Source organism: Amphiprion ocellaris, chromosome 24 (genome assembly GCF_022539595.1).
Source record: "Amphiprion ocellaris isolate individual 3 ecotype Okinawa chromosome 24, ASM2253959v1, whole genome shotgun sequence".
In the NCBI taxonomy this organism is placed as follows: domain Eukaryota; kingdom Metazoa; phylum Chordata; class Actinopteri; family Pomacentridae; genus Amphiprion; species Amphiprion ocellaris.
In genome coordinates this window covers 2575159-2601566 of record NC_072789.1, presented here as the reverse complement: position 1 = coordinate 2601566, position 26408 = coordinate 2575159, and the positions used below count along the sequence as shown (strand labels likewise).

The 26408-nt window shown below is 40.2% G+C and overlaps 1 protein-coding gene across 1 annotated transcript in view; it reads right to left on the bottom strand.

Annotated features, from left to right (window-relative positions):
* Nucleotides 1-25310, bottom strand: part of LOC111566917 (transmembrane protein 47) — a 32091-nt gene extending 6781 nt beyond the window's left edge. Inside the window, exons 1-3 of the mRNA XM_023267733.3 lie at nt 25218-25310; nt 15003-15469; nt 262-402 (exon numbers count right to left, since the gene is read on the bottom strand). Coding sequence (XP_023123501.1) covers nt 262-402; nt 15003-15231 — 370 coding nt within the window. The 5' untranslated portion in view covers nt 15232-15469; nt 25218-25310. The remainder of the gene's footprint in view (nt 1-261; nt 403-15002; nt 15470-25217) is intronic.
* Nucleotides 25311-26408: the final 1098 nt, after the last annotated feature.

Below are 26408 nucleotides of genomic sequence, written 5' to 3'. Positions count from 1 at the left end.
AGTTTGAGGGAAAGAAGGATTGTGTGAGTGTGAGAGAGAGTGTGCACTCTGTTTAATGAGTAAGTAGGGATTATCATTTAAATGCATGTCAGTTTCCAATGTGATTACCCCACAACCTTCCAGTTACCTTGTCTAAATTGGCTAATTAAGTAATCCTATTGTGTGTGTGTCATTAGGTGTGTGTATTTTAGCACAGATGAGTGTGTGGCATTCGACCCAGGACTGGAGGAAATGTGTGTGTTTGTGTGTGTGTGTGCTGACCTGCAGCAAAGAGCATGATGGCCACGGGTGTGTAGAACTGCCGTCTCGTGCCGATGCATACAGCAACCAGAGCGACGAGGAATGACATCAGCACCAGGGCTCCGCCCCCTAGCAACAGGGCTAGGGTAGCAACTTGCCAGTCTGGGAAGGGAAAGAGGGGGAGAGACAAAAGGAAGAGAAAGGGGGAGAAGATAAAAGGTAAAGAGAAGAAGTCAGAAGAAAATGACTAAGCATAAACAAGCAACACGTTGCATAAAAGCTAACATTCATCAATAAATGATGCACGACGCGGCAAAGGAGGTAGGAGGCGAGGACGCAAGAGATGGAGGAATTCAGAATGAAAATAAAGGATGAGGGGGATGAAAAGAGTAGAAACATACTGGAGGTGGAGAAGGGTGGGATGTAGAAGGAAGGACAGAAAGAGGACGGGATGAATCAAAGAGGGCAAGGAAAGAAAGATGGAGGAGTAGATGATGAAAAAGGGAACAAAATAGAGAAATAACTACTGGAAAGAAGAAGGGAACAGATGGAAGAAGGAACAGAAACAAAGAGTGAAACAAATAAAGGAGGAAAGAAGAAAAGCGAAGATAAAAGGAAGAAAATGAAGGGGGAAAATGTAGAGAAAAGTAATGTGGGGTAGTCAAACGAACAGATGAATGAAAGAAAGAAAGACAAATGTTAAGGAAAGAAAGAAAAAAGACAGATAAATTTAAAAAGAAAGAAAGAAAGAAAGAGAGAAAGAAAGAAAATGTTAAGAAAGAGAGAAAGAAAATGTTAAGAAAGAAAAAAGATAAATGTTCAGAAAGAAAGAAAGAAAGAAAGAGTAGAGACAGATAAATGTTAAGGAAGAAAGGGGGAAGACAGGTTAGGATCAAGGCAAAAAGATCAAAACACAGGAGGATGAAAGAAAAGAATGGAGGGTGGAAGGAATAAGAGACAGAGGAGTGGGTGAATGGAATAGAAAAACAAAGGCAAGGACGAATAGAGGAAAAGAGGAGGAAAGGAAGGAGGAAAGGTGGTGAAATTCTAGAAGCATGGACCGAAGGGAGGGGTGGATGGATAAGGTTTATGAATAAAAATAGCAATGAAAAGAAGGACATAGTCTTCATGAAAAGGTGGGAGGAATCAGGAAAGAAGGGAGAGAAGAGGAAGTAAGGAATTCAGATGAAAAGGAGGATAGAAAGTGATGAAATTTAAAAAGTATGGATGACAGAAAAGGGTAAAGGTAAGCAGGAAAAAAGTAGACAAGCAGAGAAGATGGTTCTAGGAATAAAGAGGAGAAAAAGCAAGAAAAAATGGCAAAGGAGGAACAAATGAGGGTAAAAAACGGGCAAAAAATAAAGGGAAGCTCAAGGAACAAAGGAAACTGGAGAAATAAAGGGAGAGACAAGTTAAAGTGAGATGAAGAGGGGTTTGGTGGCGATGAAGCGTCTCCGAGAAGGTGATGAGTGATTAAAGAGAAAAAGAAAAAAAACGTGAAAGACACCGGCATAATGTTACAAGGACAGAGAGAGGACAGCATGAAAAGAAATGGAAGGAAAAAGGAGGAGGAGGAGGGTGGTGAAGGTAAAGGGAGACGGGGGTGAGGAGGAAGAGGAGGTGAGGAGGGCATGGAGGGACCAGGGACAGAGGAAAGTAATGAAGAGAGAGAGCACTTAGTATACCTGAGCTGACAGAAAGCCTCGGCTAAAAAGCTCTGCTGGCATGCTATCAAAAATCTGTCCGCATTTATATATAGGGAGCGCTGGATGCACACTGAAAACACACACGGATGTGTCCTCATTTACGAGATATACAGAGATAGAGATAAATATAAAGAGATATAAAGATATAGAGATATATAGAGCAATATAGAGACATAAAGATAAAGAGATATATAGAGATATAGATAAAGATATATATCTCTACTGCTGACTCTGAGCCAATCAGAGGTGAGCAACTAAACATGGCACGTTCACTGACATTAGGTAAATCTGGAACTGAACAATAAACATTGAAACCTCAACATCAACAACAATATCAGTCCATTACAATATTCTGTTATCTTCTAGTAAAATGATTCATACATGCATGAAAGTCGTTGGTATTCATGACTTTTCTGAAGAACTGATCAATATCGTGATGCATGTAACGGCTTTGTTTACATTTTTGTCGGAGTTCCGACTTACGAAAATCGACTTAGGTAGATGAGCAGGAACGGAACTATGACAAGTCAAGAACCCCCTGTAATTTGTTTTGCCCTCAACCAACAAAACAATGGAAACGATACCCAACCCTAACAAAGACAAATCCTAACTTAAACTATATCTCAAGTCAATCTCAAGATTTTCCACCTCCCTTTCTTATTCTGTGGTCAGACAGAATGTGAAGCAGATTTTTCACGTGGCACAGCTGACAACATGGCATATCTGGACAAACTGGAGAGGCAATGGCAGGAGCTAAGACTGTCATAATTCTTTGTAGCAGGGCTTGATAAGTTATCATCAACTGCTTTGCACTTCGTCATTTTTTTATGCATTTTGAATATGTGCCAAAAAAGTGGCAGAAACAGTTAAAAGAAATATGCAAAAAAGTGTAATCAAGCTGCAACCCCCAAACCAAAAAACTACAGTTTCTCAAATGGCCACTTGAGGATTCTTTCAAAAGCAAATCAATCCCGATGGACCACCGTGGCTGACTTTACAGCAGAAATAAACATGTATACATCTTTGTAAATAAACACTGTTGGCCTCTATAGCTAATTTTTCAGCTGTAGGAGGGGTGGATTGTTATATAACTCAGTCAGTCAAACAGTATTAAGGCTTATAGCTATGCATGATTAATGGCGTGGTCACTATATGGCCCAGAGACGTTTGCAGACCCGCCTCAGCTCCACCTATTTGGTAATTTCTGGATTAGACGGTACACTTTAACCTGTCTGTGTCTATATAATTGGGCCTGTTTTATTAGCTGCTTTCAGCTTCTGGCATCCTTTTTCACCATTTGATCTATGACTGCTGCCCCTTCAGATACATCAGTTCATTGCATCCTTGTCTGCGAGCGTAATGGCACCCGATGAGAAGCTTAGTGGCACCAGCTTATTATCGCAATAAACCAAATCCAGAGAAAGGAAAAAATCCCCCCGAGCTACAAAACTCACAGGCTTCCTATCAGTTAGCACACACTGAAACTCACTGAGGTTAACATGAAAAAGAAAGAATAACAATCCTCATCAAATGAAAAAGTGGGTTCATAAAACACAGCCTTGTTCCACTCAAGACACTGAGGAGATTTACTAACACAGCCTTGTTTGCTCTGGTATGACCAGTAGCTCATACCAGCTAATATTAGTTCATGTTAGCAAACCTTAGTATGTCGGTTTGTTGAATTCATTAATCTTCACTACTATTGCTATCATGCTCTACTACTTCAATGGTCTGGTGAGACTACAGACTTAATAAAGACCCTCTCTAGTCATTAACTGGAATCATCACCATGTATAAGAATTGCATATTTAGAAGAATTGTTCTAAATAAAAATAACATTTTCCTGCCCATAGATAGAAGAGAATAAAATAGAATGGTGTTCATGGGGGTTACTCCTGAGTTTAAAAGCCTAACTGCCCACAGGTAAAGACTGTTCCTCAGCTGGTTTATCCGCCACGCAGTGTTTCTGTAGAGACCCTGGCCAGAGTCTGAGAGGTCAGACATGATCTCCTTTGCCTTGCTGAGACCACAGGAGTTTGCAATGTCTTCCAGGGAGTGTATAATAAAAGATTTAAGGCACAAATGCCTCAATGGTTGCAAAGTTTGATTACATAGAAGAGAAAATGACCCTTCTTCTTACTTGATCTCAATAAGCAATTTCTAATAATATGTGGTCTCAGGCTGCACAGTGGTGTGGTGGTTAGCACTGTCACCATGCAGCTAGAAGATCCCCGGTTCGTTACCCAGCCTTCCCAGGATCTTTCTGCATGGAGTTTGCATGTTCTCCCAGGTTTTCTCCAGGTTCTCCAGCTTCCTTCCACAGTCTAAAAACATGCTGAGGTTAATTGGTAACTCTAAACTCTCCGTCCCTGTGAATGTGAGTGTGGTTGTTTGTCTCTATATGCAGTCCTGTGATAGACTGTTACCTGTCCAGGTGTCTCCTGCCTTCACCCTCAGTCAGCTGGGATAGACTCCAGCCCCCCATGACCCTAATGAGGATTAAGCGGTGTATAGATAATGGATGGATGGATATTAAAGGAATATTTCAGCAGCAGGAAGATTTATTGTTCCACTTTTTTACTCAGAATCAGATGAAAACATCCATTTAGTTCTCAAGTCTATCTGTTTAATGTGCAGCTACAACCAGTTAGTTCAGTCAAACATAAAGACTGGAATCGGGTAGACTTGCTTAATTTAGTGAGTTTTAAAGATGTGGGGAGACCGAGTTTTATATCTTTTCATTACCAACCATGGCTCAGGGGTTGAGTGGACTGCTTTCAGTCACTACATTCAAGTCTTGTTCACTACAAGATGATGTATATATTGTAAATTACAGTTTGATTTAGAGTAAAACTGACGATAAAGCAGGGTATATTTTTGGGTGGGGCTACAGGTCACTACCGTATCTACAGTGTCCTTAAGTTCTCATTTAGTCACCTCTTAGCCGTTGGGTATGATTTTATAAGACCAAAACGGCAACTGTCAACCTCAAGACTGTTTGGTCTCTTCTCTTCTTCATCCTACAGTTTCTCACTACATCCACAACGGTCACGGTCCGGCTAAAGCTGCATCGTCTCACTTTAAATAGAAACAAATGGTGCAACCCAAAAAAATAAGCTACACAGCCTTCTTTCTGTGGACTCTATTACTCTCCATTCTCTTGAGGGTCGGTTGCAGTAGGAATAAACATCGAAGCTGATCTTGCCTCAGAAATGTCATGCAGATCTGCCACAAGTGAACGCAGGGATCCCAACAACTCACTGGAATGGACTGATTTTGCTGCAACACTTTCCTATTTTATATGCTGGTTTGATTGGGCATTTTATGGCTGGATGCACACACTGTCATCTAATCCAATTGGGCGAAAAGGAACAGAAAACAATGACCCTCTCTCTAACCTTTCATTTAACCCGATTAGATGTGATGCTGTCTAATTAGCCGGGATGATGTAAAAGCCAATTTCTGTACAACATTGCTGAACTGGGATATTGCAAAATAGATAGAAAAACAGTCTGTACTCTTTGAGGGCACACAGTCGCTCTGAAATTTCTGGATAAAACACCAAAGAAACCTGACGCAGAAATGTAGCCGTCACTGCAGTCACAAGCCCAATGCAACACTGCAGTGAAAATGATTTCTTTTTTTATTTTGCAGCTATCTAAGCTGTGTCAGTGTGGACACCTCCTAAACTTAATGCTCGAGCGTGGCAAAAAAGCTTATGAGAGCTGGATGGTGGAGGAGAGAGATAAGGAAAGATGAGAGATTGAGAAGCAGAGGGAGGCAAAGAGAGACGAAAGACAGAGGTGAAAGATGAGATGCAGAGGTGGATAGTGGGAGGCAGAGAGGGAGGGAGGATATTAGAAATGAGAGAGAGAAGAAAGTGGGAAGGAAAAGAAAATATACCAGGACAGAGAGCAGAAGAGCTGAGAAGAGGGACGACTTAAAAGCAGAGATGCAAACTCCTCTCGCGTGAAGAAGGTGGTACGGATGCAAACACCTCCAATTCCTGAGAGGAAAATCTGCCTTAAAAGATCCGTTTGAAAATGAGAGGATGGGGCAAAACTCAGCCTAGAAATAATGCAATGGAAGGTGAGATGAAGGGTCAAAACGTGGCTTATTTGGTTCATCATTCACTCATATTTAACTTCCTTGTTGTAACAAATAGAGAAAACAAATGCCAATCAAATGGGGATTAGGATTCTATTGTACAGTGCTGTATACAGAAGGTCCTCGGTTTATGACATCCTCGACTTACGGCGTTTCGTTGTTATGTGGAGCTGGTTGGTCAGCGGAGTGGACGAATACGTAAGACGGCTTTGTTTACATTCACCGATTGTACACCAGTTCGGATTGTGGAAATTTTTAATGGAATATCTCCATAGGGGTACAGAGGAACATTTCCAGCAACCATCACTCCTGTGTTCTAATGCTACATTGTGTTAGCTAATGGTGTTGAAAGGCTCATTGATGATTAGAAAACCTTTGTACAGTTATGTTAGCACATGAATGTGAGTTTTCATAGAAAACACAAAATTGTCTGGGTGACCCCAAAACTCTTGATTGATAGTGTAAATCATTTCATTTTTGCCTTCTCCTACTTTTATCTGGTCTTACCCAGTCTTTTTAAATTCATTTTATCCCACTATCTATCCTTGGATTATCTATACAGTAATATAAATATTGGCCTTTGTGCTGTTACACTTTAGAAATTTTACTTCTTTGCTTCACTGTATTATAATGACTAACAATTCCTGCGGCACTAAAAAGGTTTTGCTTTCCCTAGAAAGTGTCCCCAACCATCTCTCTATCCTATACAATACTACTGTATAGACTACAATAATTTACACCCTTGCTTTTTCATTGTGGCAGATTTACAACGATAACTGTTGCAGATGTCTCACTGTCATTTAGGCACACAAACGTAAAACCAAATACAGCTGTGAAACCCTCTTTACCCTTGGAACTTTTGTTCTTTTGCTCTGTTTTTTCAATTTGCATACATACGTTGTGTATACAGTTGTATAATTTCCCACACTAGTGTATGTAACTTGCTAAATAGTGCCTGCAAATGTTATTTCACATACAGACTGTGCTGCTTTGTGGACCTACTCACACACAGGGGAGAAAGCCCTTGCTGTAATGTGACTGTTTGCCATGTGACAGGATTACTGCATTGCACTGACACATTTTTTGCTTTACTGTAAAGCCAGTCCAGGCTGTCACGCTGATTAGCTGCTCCAGTACAGTGGCTTTCTGGATCCAAAACAAAAAGCAGCAGCTCTGTAGCTGCAACTATCAAATCCAGAGGACACACGTACAGTATATTTGTCATTTAAACATTTAAAATATGACGTTATTATAACACTTCAGTGGTCCTTATGTCAGTCTAGTGCTGTGGATGGTACTGCATGTTGAAAACAGTGTGAGCCAACACTAGCCACTCACTGCAACGAAATGAAGTTAAACATGATATATGCTGCAAGGAGAGTCTAGCACTGGTCTAGTGTACCAACCTGAGCCAACATTTACCTCTGATTCATTACCCTTTATTGTAGCAAAGCAGGAACTGGCTCACAGCAGACTGCTGACTAAAGTTCTGGTTTCAGTTTACACAACTTCCAGATGAGATGAGAACAAATGAAGAAATGAAACTGACGCAGTGATTCACGGTCAGGGATGATGTATTGTGCTTTCCTGCACAATATTAAGCTGTTCCAAAGGATTCATCGTTGCATAACTCCACCAAGGAATGCAGCGGAGTTATGTCATGATTGGTGCTGGTTTGTCCGTCTGTCTGTCTGTTAGTAACATTACTCAAAGACGGATTGGGATGAAATTTTCAGGGAAGGTCAGACATGACAAAAGGACCAAGTGATTAGATTTTGGTCGTGATGTGGCTTATAGTCTGAATCCACGGATTTGTTAAAGACTTCTGCATCATTCCCAGATAGCGGCACAGCCACTGTAACTATGACAAGTGAACACTACATCAGCTGCCTGCTGACGATCACATGATTGTGATCCTGCTAGAAATCCACCACTGTGGACCACGAATGTTTCAAAGATTTCATCCCTCAGAAATCCTACAACAACTGAGCAGCCTTGGCAGAGTACTGCACTCTCTCTTCTTGTTATTTATACTTGACAGTCAACTACAAAATCCCTATAACCCATCCACCCATCCATCATCTATATACCACTTAATCCTCACAAGGGTGGTGAAGGGGCTGGAGTCTATCCCAGCTGATTTAGGGCGAAGACAGAGGACACCTGGACAGGTCACCAGTCTATCACAGGGCTACACTTAAGCTTGTTTTATGCTTCCCGCGTCCACGAGGTCCGTGTGGCTCCGTGCGGAAAAATTCCGCTCCGCGCACCTCCACATTTTTCTAATCAACGCGGACGGAGCCGCATGGAAAAACACGGTGGAGGGCCAGGACCTACTCGTAGCTGAAGTCTACAAATACGTGAACTTATAGGATTCATCACACAGAGATCACCGTGGTAACTGGGTTATGAACTATTCATGGTGTAAAATTAAAAGTAACTGCTGAAATGCTTTTATTCGGTAAAATGCCGTGCTGTAAGTGGTGTAAACAATGGCAAACTTCTTCTTCTCTAGTTTAGTACCAGAGTAGACCAGGTAGACGTGTGTTTGAGATACACTGCCCCCTGCAGTTTTGGAGCAGACGCGCACGGAGTATAAATGCACACACGTTCTCTCGCACGGATTTCCGTGCGGCTGATTTCCGCGTGGCTCGTTTGTGCGGAAAGTATATTCCAGCCTTCGCCAAGCACACCTTTCACACATTCACACCTACGGACAATGTAGAATCACCAATTAAACTCAGCATGCTTTTGGACTATGGGAGGAAGATAAGATAAGTCCTTTATTTCTCCCCACGCCAGGGGAAATTTACATTGTTACAGCAGCTTATGTAGCAATAGACGTAGTGATATGAATAAAATAATAATAGAACAGTAGTAATAATATTTACAACATGTACAGGGATGAGAGATGAGGATGAAATGGTACAGTATTGACACACTGTAAGACAATGTAGTATAAAGTGGTTTTAAAAAAATAATAATAATAATAATAATAATAAAGTTTAAAAGTGCAAAGATGTGCAGTGCAAGAATGTCAGTGCAAATTTTATGGTTTGGGGTGGTAATGATATAGTCCAGTTTATGTTAACATCAGCCAGTGATGCTGATGTTGTAAAGTCTTATAGCAGATGGGATGAAGGACCTGTGATAGCGCTCTTTCTTGCAGGGTGGATGTCTCAGTCTGCTGCTGAAGGAGCTGCTTAAAGACCCCACAGTGTCATGCAGTGGGTGAGAGGGATTGTCCATGATGGATGTGAGCTTTGCCAACATCCTCCTCTCACCCACCTCCTCTATGGAGTCCAGGGAACAGTCCAGGACAGAACCAGCCCTCCTGACTAGTCTGTTTAGTCTCTTTCTGTCCCTTTCAGTGCTCCCTGCTCCCCAGCAGACCACTGCATAGAAGACAGCAGACGCTACCACAGAGTCATAAAATGTCCTGAGGAAGCCAGAGAACCTGGAGAAAACCAGGGAGAACATGCAAACTCCATGCATAAAGATCCCAGGAAGGCTGGGACGTGAACTGGAGATCTTCTAGCTGCAAGGCGGAAGTCCTAACCCTCCAATTCAACAATCGTATGAAAAAAAAAGACTAAAAACTTGCTTGTTTAAAATGAACTCGGCTAAGGAGGAGGTTTGATTAAAAACGTCCTCACTGGAACTGTATTTAAGTCATTCACCTCAATGGACAATTCACATTGGGCTTATTTTTAGACATTTACAGGCTTCTGCTGCAGCCGCAATACAGAAACTTGATCTGCATCCATCAAATGTACAACCCTCGTGTGTGTGTGTGTGTGTGTGTGTGTGTGTGTGTGTGTGTGTGTGTGTGTGTGTGTGTGTGTGTGTGTGTGTGTATGTTTTGGGAATGGCGGTCTGGGTGTTGGAGGCTGTGGGTTCCTGGATATTCCCCAGTTTGTCTATCTGCCACAGAACTGAGTGCCACATCATTTCCCATTCCTTGTTCAGCCGCTACAAATAGAACAGGCGTCTCTGGAGGGCTAACTGAGAGGAGAGATTAGGGAAGCGAGGAGAAGTGGTAGAGAAGGAAAAGGGGGGAGAAGCTTGACCCCAGAGAAAATAGAATGGTGAAATGGAAATGGAGAGGACTGGGGAGAGAATGGTGAAATTACTGGAGGGAAATGATTAACATTAGAAATGTAACAATGAAGGCCTCGGGGGATGAAAGAGAGATGAGGAAAGGAAAGAAAGGGTAATAAAGAACAAACAAAAAGGAGAAAGGAAGAAGAATTCATTGAAACAGGTTGGAGGAGTAAAAAGAGAGAATGGATCGATATGTCTGATGAGGAGGGATGAGAAGGGCGGAGAGTGAGGAGGCGACACTTATGGAGGTTTCTCAAATCTCCGGCAACAAAGAATGTAGGTCAGAAGAAGCCAAATCTGACTTAAATCACTTGTGTGAACAAAGCTGTGTTCATCATTTAGAAAACAAGCTTAAAAAGTCCAACAGTTTCCCACTTCTCAATGGACAAAATACAGATATTTTAGTAATAGTTTTAGGGCTGTAACTAAATCTAACAGAGGGCTCAGGAAGTCTTCTCTCAAGGTCAGATAATGACAAACGAACTGGTGCAATATCATACCATTTGTACCTGCTGCTGTAATTGTAAATGGAAAAATAAAAGATGATGCATTTGTGTAAAAAAACTTGAAATCTGAGTTGTTTGAAAACATGAGGAAGGAAGGGTGAGGAGAGGAAGGGTGAGGCAAAGAGGGGTATCTGGGGAAGAGACGAGAAGGTGGTTTGTTGCTGACAGAATGATGTAAAAAAGAAAGAGATTGGAGAAAGGAGACGGAATAAAGAGGGAAAGAAAACAGGCTGACTTCCAAATGTGACTATTTAAGGTTCAAACATCTTTCAGCAGAGTGGAAAATACATGTGACTGACAGGTAGCGCTTCCTCGGATATCTGTCTTTAAGGCAAAACGCCCACTGCAAGACTTTTTTTTTTTTTTTTTGAACTGAAATTGTGTCCCACTTGCTGAACATAAGGGAATTAAGATCGAGGATTTCTGCAATTCAGGAGCTCATTCAGTCTCACAGTTTGCTGTTGAAGCTTCTGTACGCTTGTCAGTATTAAATACATAAAGACGTTCATTACGGCATTAAGATGTGACAAGATGATTGTCACATGAAATTTAGAACCTACTGGAGCAAATGAAAGGGTTGGAATCATGGGTAATAATGTTGATTTTTAGCATGAAGAACGTGCTCATGCGATGGGATGGGGAAGAGCTATAGGGAGCTTTTGGGCACATTTGTAATGGCATAAATGATAAAAAAATAGAAAAAAAATGAATGCTATATTTTGTGATTGATTTATTCCATGCGTTGAAGATCGTGGGTTCTCCAGCTAGATAAAGACCCAAAGCACACATCCAAAGCATGTAGGAATGGTTGAACAGGTTGTTTTAAAGTGTCCAGCAATAAGTCCTGATCTCAATCCATCCAAAATCTATGGCATGAGCTGAAATCTGCCATTGGGGCAAGGAATCCTGCAAATGTTCAAGAGTTTGAACAAACTGCAAAGGAAGAGTGGGACAAAATACCAACTGAGAAGTGCAACGAGCTTTTAGAAATGTTTGGAGGAAGTCATCGCTTCTGAAGATATTGTACAGGTTATGCAAAAAATGAAAGGGTGCCAATGTTGGTGACCAGGACTGTAGACACCTGAAATCTGCATTTGCGTAGCTTAGTTGTGCTCAGTTTATTCGAGATACAGGTTATATTTTAATAGAGTAGTGAAAGTGGAATGAAGGTGGGGTTGTAAATGCTCACAGGGTTTAAGAATCAGGCTAACGCCATCTCCATTCCAGATCTGAACCATACACAGCACCTAACCTTTGTTCTAAACCTGCACTGTTTAAAGCCCATGGATTAACTTACGCTACAGACTACAGAAACAAACTTGTTTTCTCCATCCAGCTCCTCACAATGTTTCCATCCCATAGTCCACTCTGATTTTTTTATGTGGTTACTGGATGTAGAGTTCATTTCCAGCATGTGTTGGGGTGGAGCTACAGAGCTAAAACACTACAACAGCTTTTGTCCACTTCATTCTCTGACAGTTTGACATAAATGTGTCAATGCTTTTAGATTGGTAATTTGTCAAAGCAAATCCCCAAAACACTATAATTAAACCGGAGTACATTGCTGTAAAATCTCACTATTTAAAGTGTCGGTGTCACCAAAATATATCTGTAAATGTGGATACTGCTACTCATTATCACCAAAACATATTGCTTTTTCTTCCTGTAACTCTTTTTCTGACCACTACTTCAATCAATTCAGTTTCAGGGATTTATTTAGTTTCAAACTGCTGGAAAAAGAGAATGACTGAAAAAACTTTTAACCGAGACCCTGCTGCAAGAAACCACAGCAGTCGGCATGAGCATGAAGTGATTTATTTTTCAGGATCAATGTGTGTGCGTTGCTGAGGTTCAGTCACTTATGAGCCGACACACACCTGCAGTGCCGAGACATCTAATTAGAGAGCCCTGGTCTGGAGTGTGGATGTGTGGAGGTACGAGAAAAAGAAAGAAGTGCGAGAAAGTTGTGGACACAAATTGTGCCTGTGAGCGTGTGTGTTCCCAGAGATGCAACAACAGAGAAATCAGAGTGTGACATGAAATATTCAGCTGGGCTTCAGAGGAGAATGTCCAGAAATAGGTCAGCTCAACATGGTAGTCGCTCAGTGGCGCAAAGTCACAGTGAGATTCACACATGGACGCATAGAAACCCAGGACGTCCTAATGCCACAAACACACACACAGTCCAACACTCTTTGCACGCACACTTATATAACAACAACAAAGAGATAGATTTGATATATAGATAGATTGATCTTTCAAGTTTTTGATTTCCTATGCCCCTGTGTGTAATTAGCATCACTTGTGTCACAGCGGCAGCAAATAAAGTCACTCTCCCCTCTATTAAAGTAACGCTCATGAGCACTTGTTTCCCTGGAAACCAGTCCCGTCTACGATCAACCCATCCCCTCCTGCCACAAGACCTCGTCTGGGTGCGACACCAAGGCCGCTTTCTAGACAACAAAAGAAAGACATTAAGGGGGATGATAATAAATAAATAAGAGCTGTACAGCGTGAGGCAGTGAGCCAGTATTTTTCCCGACATGTTCATCCACCTGTGTTGTCGACAAAAGAAATGTTGAGGTGCAGATTAAGTGGCATTCGAGAGAATTGGTGTTCTTTGGCATAATGGTTGCTTGCGGCGTTGACTTATCAAATGTCTGCAGTAACAGCAACTTTATTTTAGTCATATTTGTTGGCGACTCAGATGACTTAGGTTGCCAGTGAGGTTTAGTGATATCAGGAGAAGTGACACCGACAGAGCAGCAGTACATGCAAGCAATGCCAGCATCAGCTGTCTTGATGTTTCTCAAGACAGCTGTGAGAGGTTTAAAGACATAAAAGCAGCCAAAGCGTTTGTTTCCTCTAAAGGCAGCATTTTCAGTTTGCATTGTTTCAAACTGCACCTTTAATTTGAAACTGATGAACTGTGTGAGATGCTACTAAAATTATCTGAGAAGATCTTATGCATCTCTGCTGGATTTTTCAAGCACCCTGACTTGGATTTGAACAGAAACCAGAACGGGGTACGGAGATAAGCAAACAGACTCGATGTGCACATTGACACGAGGTGCAAGAAGTAAAAGACAAAGTCACTCTTGGATTGCGACTAAGGTTTAGTGATATCTGGAGAAGTGACACCGACAGAGCAGCAGTACATGTAAGCAATGCCAGCATCAGTTCTGAGGATTCTCTCTGATCTTTGGGTATTTATTGTAGTTAGGAGAAGGTCAGATTTAGATTACAGACCACCAACTAGTCTGCTTTGTCATATCAGAATAGACAATATGCCATCTGGACCAGAGCAGAGACTTAGCATATCTTCCTCCTACACTGTCTGCCTGTCTGGAGACTGTTATGATCTTAGAAAGACTATTTTTTCCTTCACAATATTTCCCTAAAAACGCCCAGTAATCTGCTCAGAGGCTGTGAAATGTGTAGCTTCATGTATGGGAGAAGATCCACTAGAAGCACCCAAAACCTGCAATGCATTTAGGACTCTGTTATTTCTTTTAATGAGAAAAATCTCAATTGATGCCAGAAAACAAATCCATCACACATTACTAAAGCCCAGGGTTACATTTTAGCTGTCTTGTTTTGATTGGCAAATAAAAAAAAGAAAAAAAAAAAAAAAAAAAAGGTATTCAGTGAAATACCATCGGATTGTGCAAAAAGCAGAAAATCCTCACACTGGAGGAGCCGAAGCCGGTGTAATTTTTTTTTGCATTTTTACTTTTAAAAAGAAAACAATGAAAAATGTTGCGGGGTCATTTCAATGTCATTTTGGCTCAAATGCATTTAGAAACAGCCCTTATTCACCTCCCCTCATGGCAGACAATTAACAGCTAAGGTTTGTGGACTCAAAATGTTGTCTGGCTACAGAGCAGAGCAGCTATCAGGGGGAAAGAGCATAAAAAATGTTTCCTTCATTGTAGAGATCAAAGAACCTAACATCACTCTGTCTATTTAAAGTGCACTCCAACCTGGCCAGATTCCTTCATTTCACCTCTGCAATAATTAATGTGGAGATTCCAGTGGAGTCACATGTTGGGGAGGATTGTCAGGAGGAGGCTGTGTTGTGGTTGGGCAGGGACAGCTAGGATAGGATGTCTTTGTGAGTCTTAACTGATGACTGTCTGTTGTTTTCCTGCAGGGATGTCCTTCTAGAGGTGAGGGAGCATCTCTCCACCATCATCACCATCATTCAGAGCAACTCTTTGTTCACTACATGCATAAGAAGCCTCTGTTAACACATGACACTATATACTGGTAGGTAAGGGTCCGATGCGCACGGGACAGAACGGCTGAAGCAGCTGTTTAGATCCCCCCCTCTCCTTACCGAAGCTCAGCGAGCTGCTGCACTGCCAGTCCTCGGTGCTCACCGGTTTCCAGCAGGACTCCCACAGGGAAAGGTAGTACTGGTCGTCAGCAGTCACCCACGCTGGGCTCATCACGGCTCCGACATCCAAGCAGAGCGCCAGGAAGACGCACACCAGCCCGACCAGCTTGAGCGGCGTCAGCGGGGAGCTGCGCGCCGACTCCTCGGTCTCGGTGACAGCAGAGGACATGGCGGAGGGTTGAGAACCTGTGCGGGGTGTTGGTGTGTCCCGGTCTGAGACGGTCGCTTTGCAGGTCTGGGCTGAGGGATGCTGCTGCTCCTGTTGTTGCTGCTGCCGCCGCCGCAGCCGCCTGCCTTGTGCGCTGGACGGACGCTGCGCCTCTGGGCACCGCTGCCGCCGCGCACCGGAGAGCTCGTTTACCGCGCTGACGTCAAGGCTCGGAGGGATCAGCAGGTGCTACAGGGTCCTAAAGAGAAAGAAAGAGAGAGAGAGAGAGAGAGAAGGAGAGAGAGAAGGACACAGAGAGAGAGAGAGATCCTGCTTAATTACATCTGTACCATGCTATGAAGGTCCATTCAGCAATTCTAACCAAATGCCCATTTTCTGTCAGTGTCTTCTTTCTTGAAAGTTTAAATGGGTCAAGATATAATTGAGGGACTTTTGAAGTCCATGGGATGCATCTTGCATACATTTTTATTAAAAGTAAAAAAGACTATTTTTTATGTTCATTATGATCTTGTCTTTACAAATCCATAACTATTTATTATAGAAACAATCACTTATTAACAAAAAAATGACTGGATATCATTAAAATGCCAACTATGTTACAAAAAAGTCCCGCAGTTATATATTGACTCGTCCAGAATGACTTGAAAATGATCCCAAAGGCACAAAAATGATCCAAAATGACGAAAAAAGATCTAAGCTGACATAAAACTTGTTGAAAATGACAAGAAATTTGTCCAAAATGACTCAGAAATTGTCCAGGTCAATATATAATTGAGGGACTTTTGAAGTCCATAGGATATATCATGCATACATTTTTATTGAAAGCAAAAAAGAACAATTTTTTATGTTCATTATGATCATGTCTTTACAAATTCCATAATTATTTATGATGGAAGCAATCACTTATTCATTAAAAATGACTGGATATCACTAAAATGATAACCAGTTATCCAGCATTTGAGCTGGCTATGTTTAGGTTTTGGATTGTTGGACGAAATTGGAAACAATGATGAGGAACAAAAACAAAGCAGTTCTAGCAAACTTCTCCTTCTCCAGAATAGACACTATTGTTTTATGTTAAATGGCAGTGATATGGAAAAAAAGAAATAAAAAGCATACCACTAACCCAGTCAAATTTCCCAAAATCTTACTGAGATAATATTTCTGTCGTACCAAAACTCCTGAGTGTACTGAGTCGAGCAAAAACACGTCATATTACTTCTATATTGAACTTGTTTGCAAGCTTTACGATGTGGTATTGCTTCATTCGAATCTTTATTTATGGAGCTATTTTCAAAACCAAAGTGCTTTATAAGACCGACAAAATATAACCGACAAATAATAAAATGATCAGGATATTGGAGTTTCAGTTTTCATTATTAGCTCACATATTAAGGAGTGTGGAAAGAGGATGAGCAAACACAGTGACAGAGTAGCAGAAAGTGGGAGGCACATCCAGGAATATTATGGTTTGTTCTGTACACTAATGAAAAAGCCAGAGATGAGACGCAGACAGCAGAGATGAGTTGATTCAGGGAAGCAGAGCTATCCATGGATTGATTTAAACGCAGGAATGGATAGACTGATGGAAGGGAAGAATGGCCTTGTTTACTCTCCATGGGGATAATAATGAGGGATGATGACAAAAGGAGGCAGGGGAGGGAAAGGGCAACAGACAGAGGTGAAAGAGATGGAGGGAATAATAACAGAAAACACTTTCCCAGCGTTGATGGAGAATAATGAATGGACGTTCTGTTGATGCACATTCACAGCTTAATAAGGAAACATCTCCGGCCACACTTAAGCCTTTATTAAACAACTCATGGCCAACAAATGTCATGCCTGGTACCACTAAAGGTATTTTACCTGAAGAATACAATGAACACGACAAACAATGCAGCTGATTCCATAATACTTTATGTCCTATTTGACCTGCTTCAGCTTCATTGTATTCCGGGGTCTATAAGAGGACATTTCATGTCATCAGCAGCACATGCAAAGGTCTAGAATGGTTTCCTGCTGACATTCGTCACTCATCCATTCCTGTGTCAGGAATCATCCTCAGACCTCCAGGGACCTTAAAAATGAGTGGACACTGTGGAGAAATGGGACTTGTTCTTCAAGGACAGTTGGAAAGCAACTTCTTGAAGCTGGTCTGAAGTCCCACAGGGCAGGAAGAAGCCCTTCATCAAGGAAAGGCAGAGGAAAGCTGGATACTCTTTGCTGGGATCACAAGGATTGGACTGTTGATGATTGGACTGAGGTTCTCTTCAGTGATGAATCCAGTTTTCAGTTGATGTCTACTCCAGCCAACTTACTGGTTAGGAGGAAGCCTGGAGAAGCTACAAACCAGACTGTCTGCCCCTACAGTAAAACATGGGGGTGGATCAGTGACCATCTGGGGTAGTTTCAGTCTGGGTGGAACAGGGTGAATGAACCAGGTCATGTTTGGGGCTACTCTAGAAAACAGTCTTCTTCCATCAGCTGGAAAACTCTTTCCTCCCTCCAATGACTGGATTTTCCAACAAGACAAGGTCAGTTAAAGCCTGGATGGAGAACCAGAACATTGGAACCATGCCTTGGCTGCTCAATCACCAGATCTAAATCCAACTGAATACCTGTGGAAAACCATCAAACACTAAATGGAAAACCACAAGCCCAAAAACAAAGCAGATTAGTTAGAATGAGTGCAACAGGAATGGGCTGCTGTGATCTGAAGCTGGTGGAGAACATGAAGAGACACATCAGAAACTATGGTTATGAATCACTACTTACTCCTGTGTGGATCATGGGACTAAAAACGAAAAAAAAAAAAAATAGAATCCTAAAAGCTGTTTTTGGCAGAACAATGCCATAGATATTGATGGAAGAACTGAAGGGATTTTGGTTATTATCTAGAAAACCATGAAAAATGTCTGATATCAGCTCTGAAATTAGACTCTTATCAGCTATTTTTATTGTTATCATTATATTTATCCAAACAAATGTACCTTTAGTGGCACCAAGCATTAAAATGAACAAGAACTTGAAGAAAACAAGCGTGGTCTGATCATTTTTATCCATGACTGTAGATTCAATACTTTAAAGAACTGCATTATGACTCGGAGGTAATTCTGTTAAGCTTCCTTTTCAGTAAAGTAAAAGCTGCTTTACCATTTAATAGAAGCATAATGCATTTTTATCAAAGACATTTTTAATCTCAACTTTACTTCAGTTCAGAAAATATGAACAACAGATTGTATTAAGGTTCTTTCTGAGCCGACAGATCCAGTTTATAGAAGCTTGGTGGGGGCCTACATGGTCTTCTGCTGATTGCAGCTGAATAATGAAACTCCAGGGAGAGTCAAGAGAGTTTTCATTCCAATTTTCAACCTGAATGTGTCAAATTTATAAAGGCCTGCAGCGAAGAAAATGCTTACCTTGATATTTAACTAGTAAGGCTGTATCTTTTAGAACGGTCACACAGAATAAAGGCAATGATCTCCAACAATTTCTTTAATTGTTGTGTATCAGAGTGAGATTATTTCTTTATGTTTATTATTTAGGTGTATAAATGCAGTTATTTGTGTGTTTTTCATTGTTGTGTCAACATTACCATGATAAATACCATGTACAGTCATTTTAATACATTGAGAAACAAATCACAATCTTTGAGTTTCGGAGTTCTGAAACAAATTTCAGCTCCTCTTAATGTCTTGTAGAGAAAAAGAAAAACTCTGAGTTCATTATTGTTGAGTTTATTATTCTATAAGCCGTTCTTAACCCTCCTGTTGTCCTCGTTTACGGGCACCAAAAAATACTGTTTCCTTGTCTGAAAAAAATCCAAAAATTCAGCAAAAAAATTCCCCCAGTTTCTGAAAATTTGCAAAACCTTCAGGAAGAAAATTCCAATAATTCCTTAAAAGTTTCCCTTAAAAGTTTTATTTTTTAAAAAAATCCTCCAAATTTGTCAAGAAAATATTTTCAAAAAATGAGCAAAAATCTTCCAAAAAATCCTAAAAATATCTAAAGTGATTACATATATATCAGTAAAACTTCTAATATTTTCTTTAAGAACATTCATATAAAAATCTACCAAAATCCAGCAAATTACGCTTAATTTTGGTAGATTTTTATGTGAATGTTCTTAAGAAACATTTTTAACATTTTTTTCCACCAAAAAATGTTCAAAGATTTCCCAAAAATGTTGAAAATGTGGACATCAGAAGTTTCACTGTGAAAATATTTTTTTTTTTCCCACATTTTCAAACTTTAAAACGGGTTAATTTGACCTGCAGGATGACAAGAGGGTTAATTTGACTTCCTTTTTTTGAGCCATGTCAGATTTCTTCACATGAAAATCACACAAGCTGCTTCATATTGTCTACCTGGTACATACAGTACATCTGTCTGTTTCTAGTGTCACTGGTCGTAGATCAGTTAAAGCTCTGAGCTTAACATCACATAGTAGGATGCAAGAATTTGGATCCTGTCATTAAAAGACAGGACCGGATCCTCACATTTGAAACAGATGGAGTAAAAGTAAAAGCTGTGCTCAAAGGAAACCCTCCATGCAGCCGCTCTTCTCTTACAGGTGAGTTCACGGCTCAGACTGATTGACTGTGACTTTAGTTTGATTATTATCGCCCCTTTAATGACTGTTGTTAACGTACCAGATGGTTGTTTGGTGGTGCAGCGGTCTGAGAAATGACCCAAATCAAACTAATGACCGTGTTTGATGATGGAAGCGTTACAATCACACAAACACTGTGGGCTCAAATACACTTTTAGAAATATACCAACTTTTAGTCTTCTGTCCTGAATTATTGCACTTTTTCTTTATTAAATTACCATTAAAGTATCTTCAGCTCCAGATGGTTTCCTACTGAAAGCTATAGGTGGAGTGTTTAAACCCCAGGACCAGATGGGAAACTGAACACTAAACTCCAGTCTCCTCTAACATCTGCTTGTACTCCTGCACAACTTCTCCTGGAGTTTCTCAGAGGTGAACGGTGGCAGATTGTTGTTGCATCTGGCTGTGTTGAAGTGGAACTGCAGGCCAGAGTGGGATTGTAGAGACAAGGACCTGCTTAAAATAGAGAACACTGCTCAGTGAATCTCCCTCGGATCAATAAAGGTGAAAAACAACACCAGACGATGAACTGTGCAGCTCGGCCAAGAGCTCTATTAATCACCTCTGGAACAATGTTAGAGGAAGGGAGAAGCAGAAGATTAAAGGGAAGCAAATCTATGATAATGAACAGGTGAAAGTGATCCTCAAAATTTCAAAAGCTGAGGAGAGGTCACAGTGATTCAAGAAGACTAAATAAAGTACAGAAAAATTTTTAAAAGTCCGATTTGATCTAAGTACCAATTGATCAATCAAGGAAAATGGATGAATAAAATTCCAAAATCTGATATCAGTTGAAGCCTATAAAGCCAAGAAAAAAAAAAGTAATTTCAACTAAATATCTTACGATTATGAGGCAGAAATGTTGCATCATATGACTTTTTTACTGTAAAAATATGAATATAAATTGAGCTCATCTTAAAACCAACAAGTTATTTTGCTCTTATTCGGTCTTGTCTGGTGGAAGCAACAGATCTACAGTAAAGTAATTAGCTCTGGTTTCCTCCCACAGTCCACAAACATGCTGAGGTTAATTGGAGTTTCTTAATTGTTTGTAGGTATAAATGTGTTTGTTTGTCTGCACTGACCCAGTGATAGACTAGCGACCTGCCCAGGGGTCGACTTCAGAAACCCACGACCTTATAGAGAATAAAACAGATTTTTCACAATTTTATAACGTCAATATTTCCAAGATTTACTGTGCAGGTCAATATATAATTGTGGGACTTTTTGTATCATAGTTGACATTTTTGCTGTTTTCAGGCCTAAAATCAACCAAACACCACATGGCATTTTTACAGAAAGATTCTTCTAAATATTATATATACAAGTGAGTAAAATTGAAATTGAAAGTTATTTCTAAAGATATTGTAGTAAACCTGTTGACATGCCATAAATCCACACTTGACTCAAACACTACTTTATATTAAATAAGTCAGAAAGCCTTGGAGTCTGGCCAGTCTTTTCTTCAGGAGGAAATGACATCATGTGGAGCAGGTCATGTGATCTGGAATTAACACACTTCCTTGAGAGGTGTTTTTGTAATGGAGAACTTAGTGGAAAGTGATTTCTCGGACACAGATACAATTTGTTATTTTCCATATAAAACTTGATATATTCCCAGAAAAGAAATATCTGCCATGATTATCTCAACTTCATAAAAAGAACACAATCAAAACCATTTCTGAATAAACTCATTATATTATTGTTTAGCTCATTAGAAGGTGGTTGTTATTATTAAATTGGAATGGTTATTTAGTTGACATTTTAGTGATATCCAGTCATTTTTTATTAAAAACTGAGACAAAAAAATGACAAAACAAGATGCAAAATGACAAACACGAGACACAAAATTACAAAATAGTTCAAAGATTTCCCAAAAATGTTGAAAATGTGAACATCAGAAGTTTCACTGTGAATTTTTTTTTTTTTCCCCCACATTTTCAATCTTTAAAACGGGTCAATTTGAGCCGACATGAGGGTTAAGATTTACAGAATAAGGGCGGGATTTTGATGAGGAAAGTATTCAAATACTACAACCGGTATGTGTTCTATCACAAGCAAAAACTAAGTAAATAAAAATGCGACAGGATTAGAACTCTGCCTCTACTTTAAAAGAAAGAAGTCTTCAGAAGGGGCCTTCATATGGCATGAAGAGTACAAGAGTGGTTTCAGTAGGAGGCTTTCTGAGCATGAACTCCCTTTATGTAGACATAAACAGCTGAGAGACGTTATGTCAAGACTGTACCAGCAATTCAAGAAGAAATTAAATAGCTTTCTGCATAATGTCTCAACGCAGCCTGAACTATCCTGATGCAGCAGCAGCAAACATTACCCTCTTTGAGAATAAGATCATCCTTTGCCAAGTTTTTCATTTTCTCCCCGCTGTATGTGCGATGATGCGTTATTAAATTTGTTCATTAGCATATTTCATATCCTGCTGCCAAGCATTTCCAGCTCTCCGTCTCCACCGGTAACGGAGACGAGGCACAGGTGCTGAGGATAGCCGATAACACACGATCCTCACTCATCACACAACCATCAGTCAGGGCGACATCAACGGTTTTAAATGAAAACAAACACGCTAACATGTCTCAAAATCTGTCATCAAATCTGCTGACTTCTACCGAAACAAACACGTGCCCGCTGTCCATCACGCCCAAGTGTTGCTTTGTCAAACACTCACAATCACAACTTCTTCAATCATCAGCGGCATGAAACTGATATTGTCTCACATTTGTGTGTCAGAGCCGAGTTTCCAGGCAGTAAAAAGGGAAAGAAGATGAAAGCCGGGGTTGAGCAGCTTGTTCTTTCTCCCCGTCTCTTCTGTCATGTTCACCAGAGGGAGTTTTGATAGGTACGTACACACGCACACGCACACGCACACGCACACGCACACGCACACGCACACGCACACACACACACACACACACACACACACACACACACACACACACACACACACACACACACACACACACACACACACCAGAGGCATGAGTGTAGACACAAGCACACAGTATTCATGGAGAAGCGCCGCAGCAATAATTAGATTTCACTTCAAAGAACCAAGCAGTTGTTTCGGTGGGACACGAGGCCGATGCATGATTGGCTACTGAGACTAGCAGGTGAGGGATGGAGGGAGACAGCAGGCCGTTCTCCTGTGTCATAATACTACAGGATCGCCTGGGAATTACTTGGAATCTCTGCATGTACTGGAGATGTCTGACTCACAAGTAAGTTCACAGGATTTACTGCTCTGGTAGGAATATTAAGCAGTGCCATTACATCACATTACACAAGTAAAAACTGTGTGCCACGGTGTGTTCCAGCACTACTTTATGCAGACAGAGGGGGTTGGAAGGAATCCAGAAAAGTCGGGACACCTGTAGGATTTGGTGGCACCAGCTTTCAAGACTTTATCTGCCTCCATTACTGCAGAACAGCTTTAAGTTGTTAAAATTATTTCTTGTTCCCTGAAAAAGGCTGGAAATGAACATTATTTTTCAGTTGTGGGTAACCTTACCTTTTTCTAACCTCTGGCAGTTCACCACTTACCTTTGTGTCATTTCAAGCTATTCACTGGACTTGAACTACTTGAATTTCAATAAAAACTGGAAAACTCGGTGCGTTCTAAAACTTTAGACTGGTAGTGTATGTCACTAGTGTTTAGGTGTCGTGCCAGTTTTTATTGGTCACTAAAACTGGAGGCCAACTCGTGTTTTCTGCATCTGCAAGGGTTCTCATGACATAAAACTCATCCACAAATGTTCAAGTGTCCACATGTTGCCCAAAACCAATGACCACGAGACCGTCGCTGGAGCAGAACCAACCGATGGTTCATATGAAAATGATAAAACTCCTTTAGGCATGCCTACATTTGAATACAATAATCTTTCTATGGCCAGTCCAAGACACGTTCTAAACAGTGTCAGGTCCTGTGTACTTTAATTTATCATATTGGCCTCCTTCTTGACACATTTTCCCTTCGAAGATCAATAAATTCGACTCCTTCACTCCAAATTTAAATGGAACTAAATGTTGCACTTACTGCATATTTAACCCTCGTGTCGTCCTGCGGGTCAAAATCAACTGTTTTAAAGTTTGAAAATGTGCAAAAAAACGTATTTTCACAGTGAAAATTTCCACATTTTCAACATTTTTGGGAAATCTTAGAACATTTTTTGGTGGAAAAAAGATGTTAAAAATATTTAAGAACAGTCACAAAAAAATAACCAAAATCCAGCGAAATTTGCTGGTTTTTGGTTGATTTTTTGTGAATGTTCTTAAAGAAAACATTAGAAGTTTTACTGATATATATAGAATCACTTTAGATATTTTTAGGATTTTTTTGGAAGTTTTTATTCAGTTTTTGAAAATATTTACAGGAATTTTCTTGCCAAATTTGGGGGACTTTTTAAAATAAAATTTTTAATTTTATGGAATTTTCTTCCTGAAGGTTTTGCAAATTTTCAGAAATTTTGGAAATTTTTTTGCTGAATGTTTGGATTTTTTTCAGACAAGGAAACAATATTTTTTGGTGCCCGTAAATGAGGACAACAGGAGAATTAATAAACACGAGTAACTGAAATCAGATGGTGTTTAAACAAAGATATAATTAGTTGTAGCTCCCCTCCAGTTTAAACACGGACGACAAGGTGTTCTTTTCTACAGACATTCATTTCCGAAGTCATGCCGAAGTTTCGATGCCGTGAGAACGGTGGCCGAGAGGTGAAAACCAAATTTACATAATGTAAAACACTTTTACAACCTCCAAGACAAATTTACAAGCGACAAAACACTTTTACAAGTCCAAAAAAAATTTATAAATTAAGTTTAACTGGAAAGGGAATGTCCGGAGCGAATGTCTCCGGGGTTGAACCGGAAGTGACAACAAGGAGCAGCTAATGCACTCTGTCGGTCTGATCTGCGCCATTTAAACACTCTAAAGACCGACCACACGAAAAACAAAACCGCGTCAATCGGTTCATATATTCCTCACGAAACGGGCAAAACATCACCCGCTCCCTGTCCATCTTGGTTCACCATCAACAACAACCAAAAGTTGCATTAGCCGCTCCTCATTATCACTTCCGGTTCAACCCCGGAGCTGGGACATTCCCTTTCCGGTTAAATTTAATTTGTAAATTTGTTTTTGGATATGTGAAAGTGTTTTTTCGCTTGTAAATTTGTCTTGGAGGTTGTAAAAGTGTTTTGCATTATGTAAATTTGGTTTGCACCTCTCGGCCACCGTAAGAACTAAATAAATAAACACACAACATATAAGTCGAAGTACAAATTTACAATAACAATTAAAGAAATGCACAATAAACACAAACGACAGCACAATGAAAAAACAAACATAAGTTTTTTTTACCTCACTGGCCGCATAAACCTTTGGGGAGAAACCGGCAACTGAAAACACTGCATTCTTCCTCCGTCTTCTCATTCATTCATTACAATGACAGGTACACTGCTCCATGTGGCGATTGATATGTGTCTCTCAATAATCTACCTGACTACAACAGCGCAACAACATTAGTTCCACAAGAAAGGTTCCATTTTCAGAATATGTTCAACTTTGTATGTTTTAATCCTTTTAAACTTATTTATAAGCAAAAAAAAAAAAAAAAAAAGATTAACTAAATCATTCCTATTTTTAATCCAATAAGTAATTAAATGAACTTAAATTGAATACTTGATTGTGATGACAGCTACATTAGTTAATGCTGTTATGGTGACAAATTTCTGCACAGTAAACTTTACAGTTACCATGTCTGCTTTGTTGGTTAAAACAATTGTTTTACATAGTGACAAGTGAGGACAATATCACACAAGCTGACAAGTATTGAACGGAACAGTATCTTCCTCTTTTACTGTTTAATTACCCACTCTTTCTGTCAGACACACACAACACAAATCCGCATACACATTTCTGGCTGGCTGTCAGATAACTGTGTGCTTTTCAGGGAGAAGCCAGGCCCTGCTTAATTACCACCATGCTAATTGAATCCCTGTGTGAGTGATGGTCGGGGATAGGACTCTGTGACAGAATGAAAATGAAATAGTGTTAAGCAGCCAAGTTGATAATCCATTTAGGAATGTCTGTGAAATGAGAGGGATTAGTTAATGCAGCGCCATATGGCTCGCCTGTCGGAAGACATCAAAGTTGTTTGAAATTTAAAATGTCTTCATTCTCAGGATCTGTTTGTTTCTTTTTACTGGAATTCTTAAATCTGACAAGCTAAACAAACCTGCCCCGAGCACATGAGAACAAGCCGTCAGTCTATGGTGTGTGGATGAGCTGCTGGAAGATGAAAACCTTGGCCTTGTTAAAATAGAAATGGTTGCTGGAATAGCTTTCACTCAGGTGTCTGTAAAGTCTTAGCAACATTAGCATCCCACATAAGTTTACTTTAACCCTCGTGTTGTCCTGCAGGTCAAAATTGATCCATTTTAAAGTCTGAAAATGTGGTGAAAAATTATATTTTCACAGTGAAACTTCTGATGTCCACATTTTCAACATTTTTGGGGAATCTTTGAACATTTTTTGGTGGGAAAAAAAAGA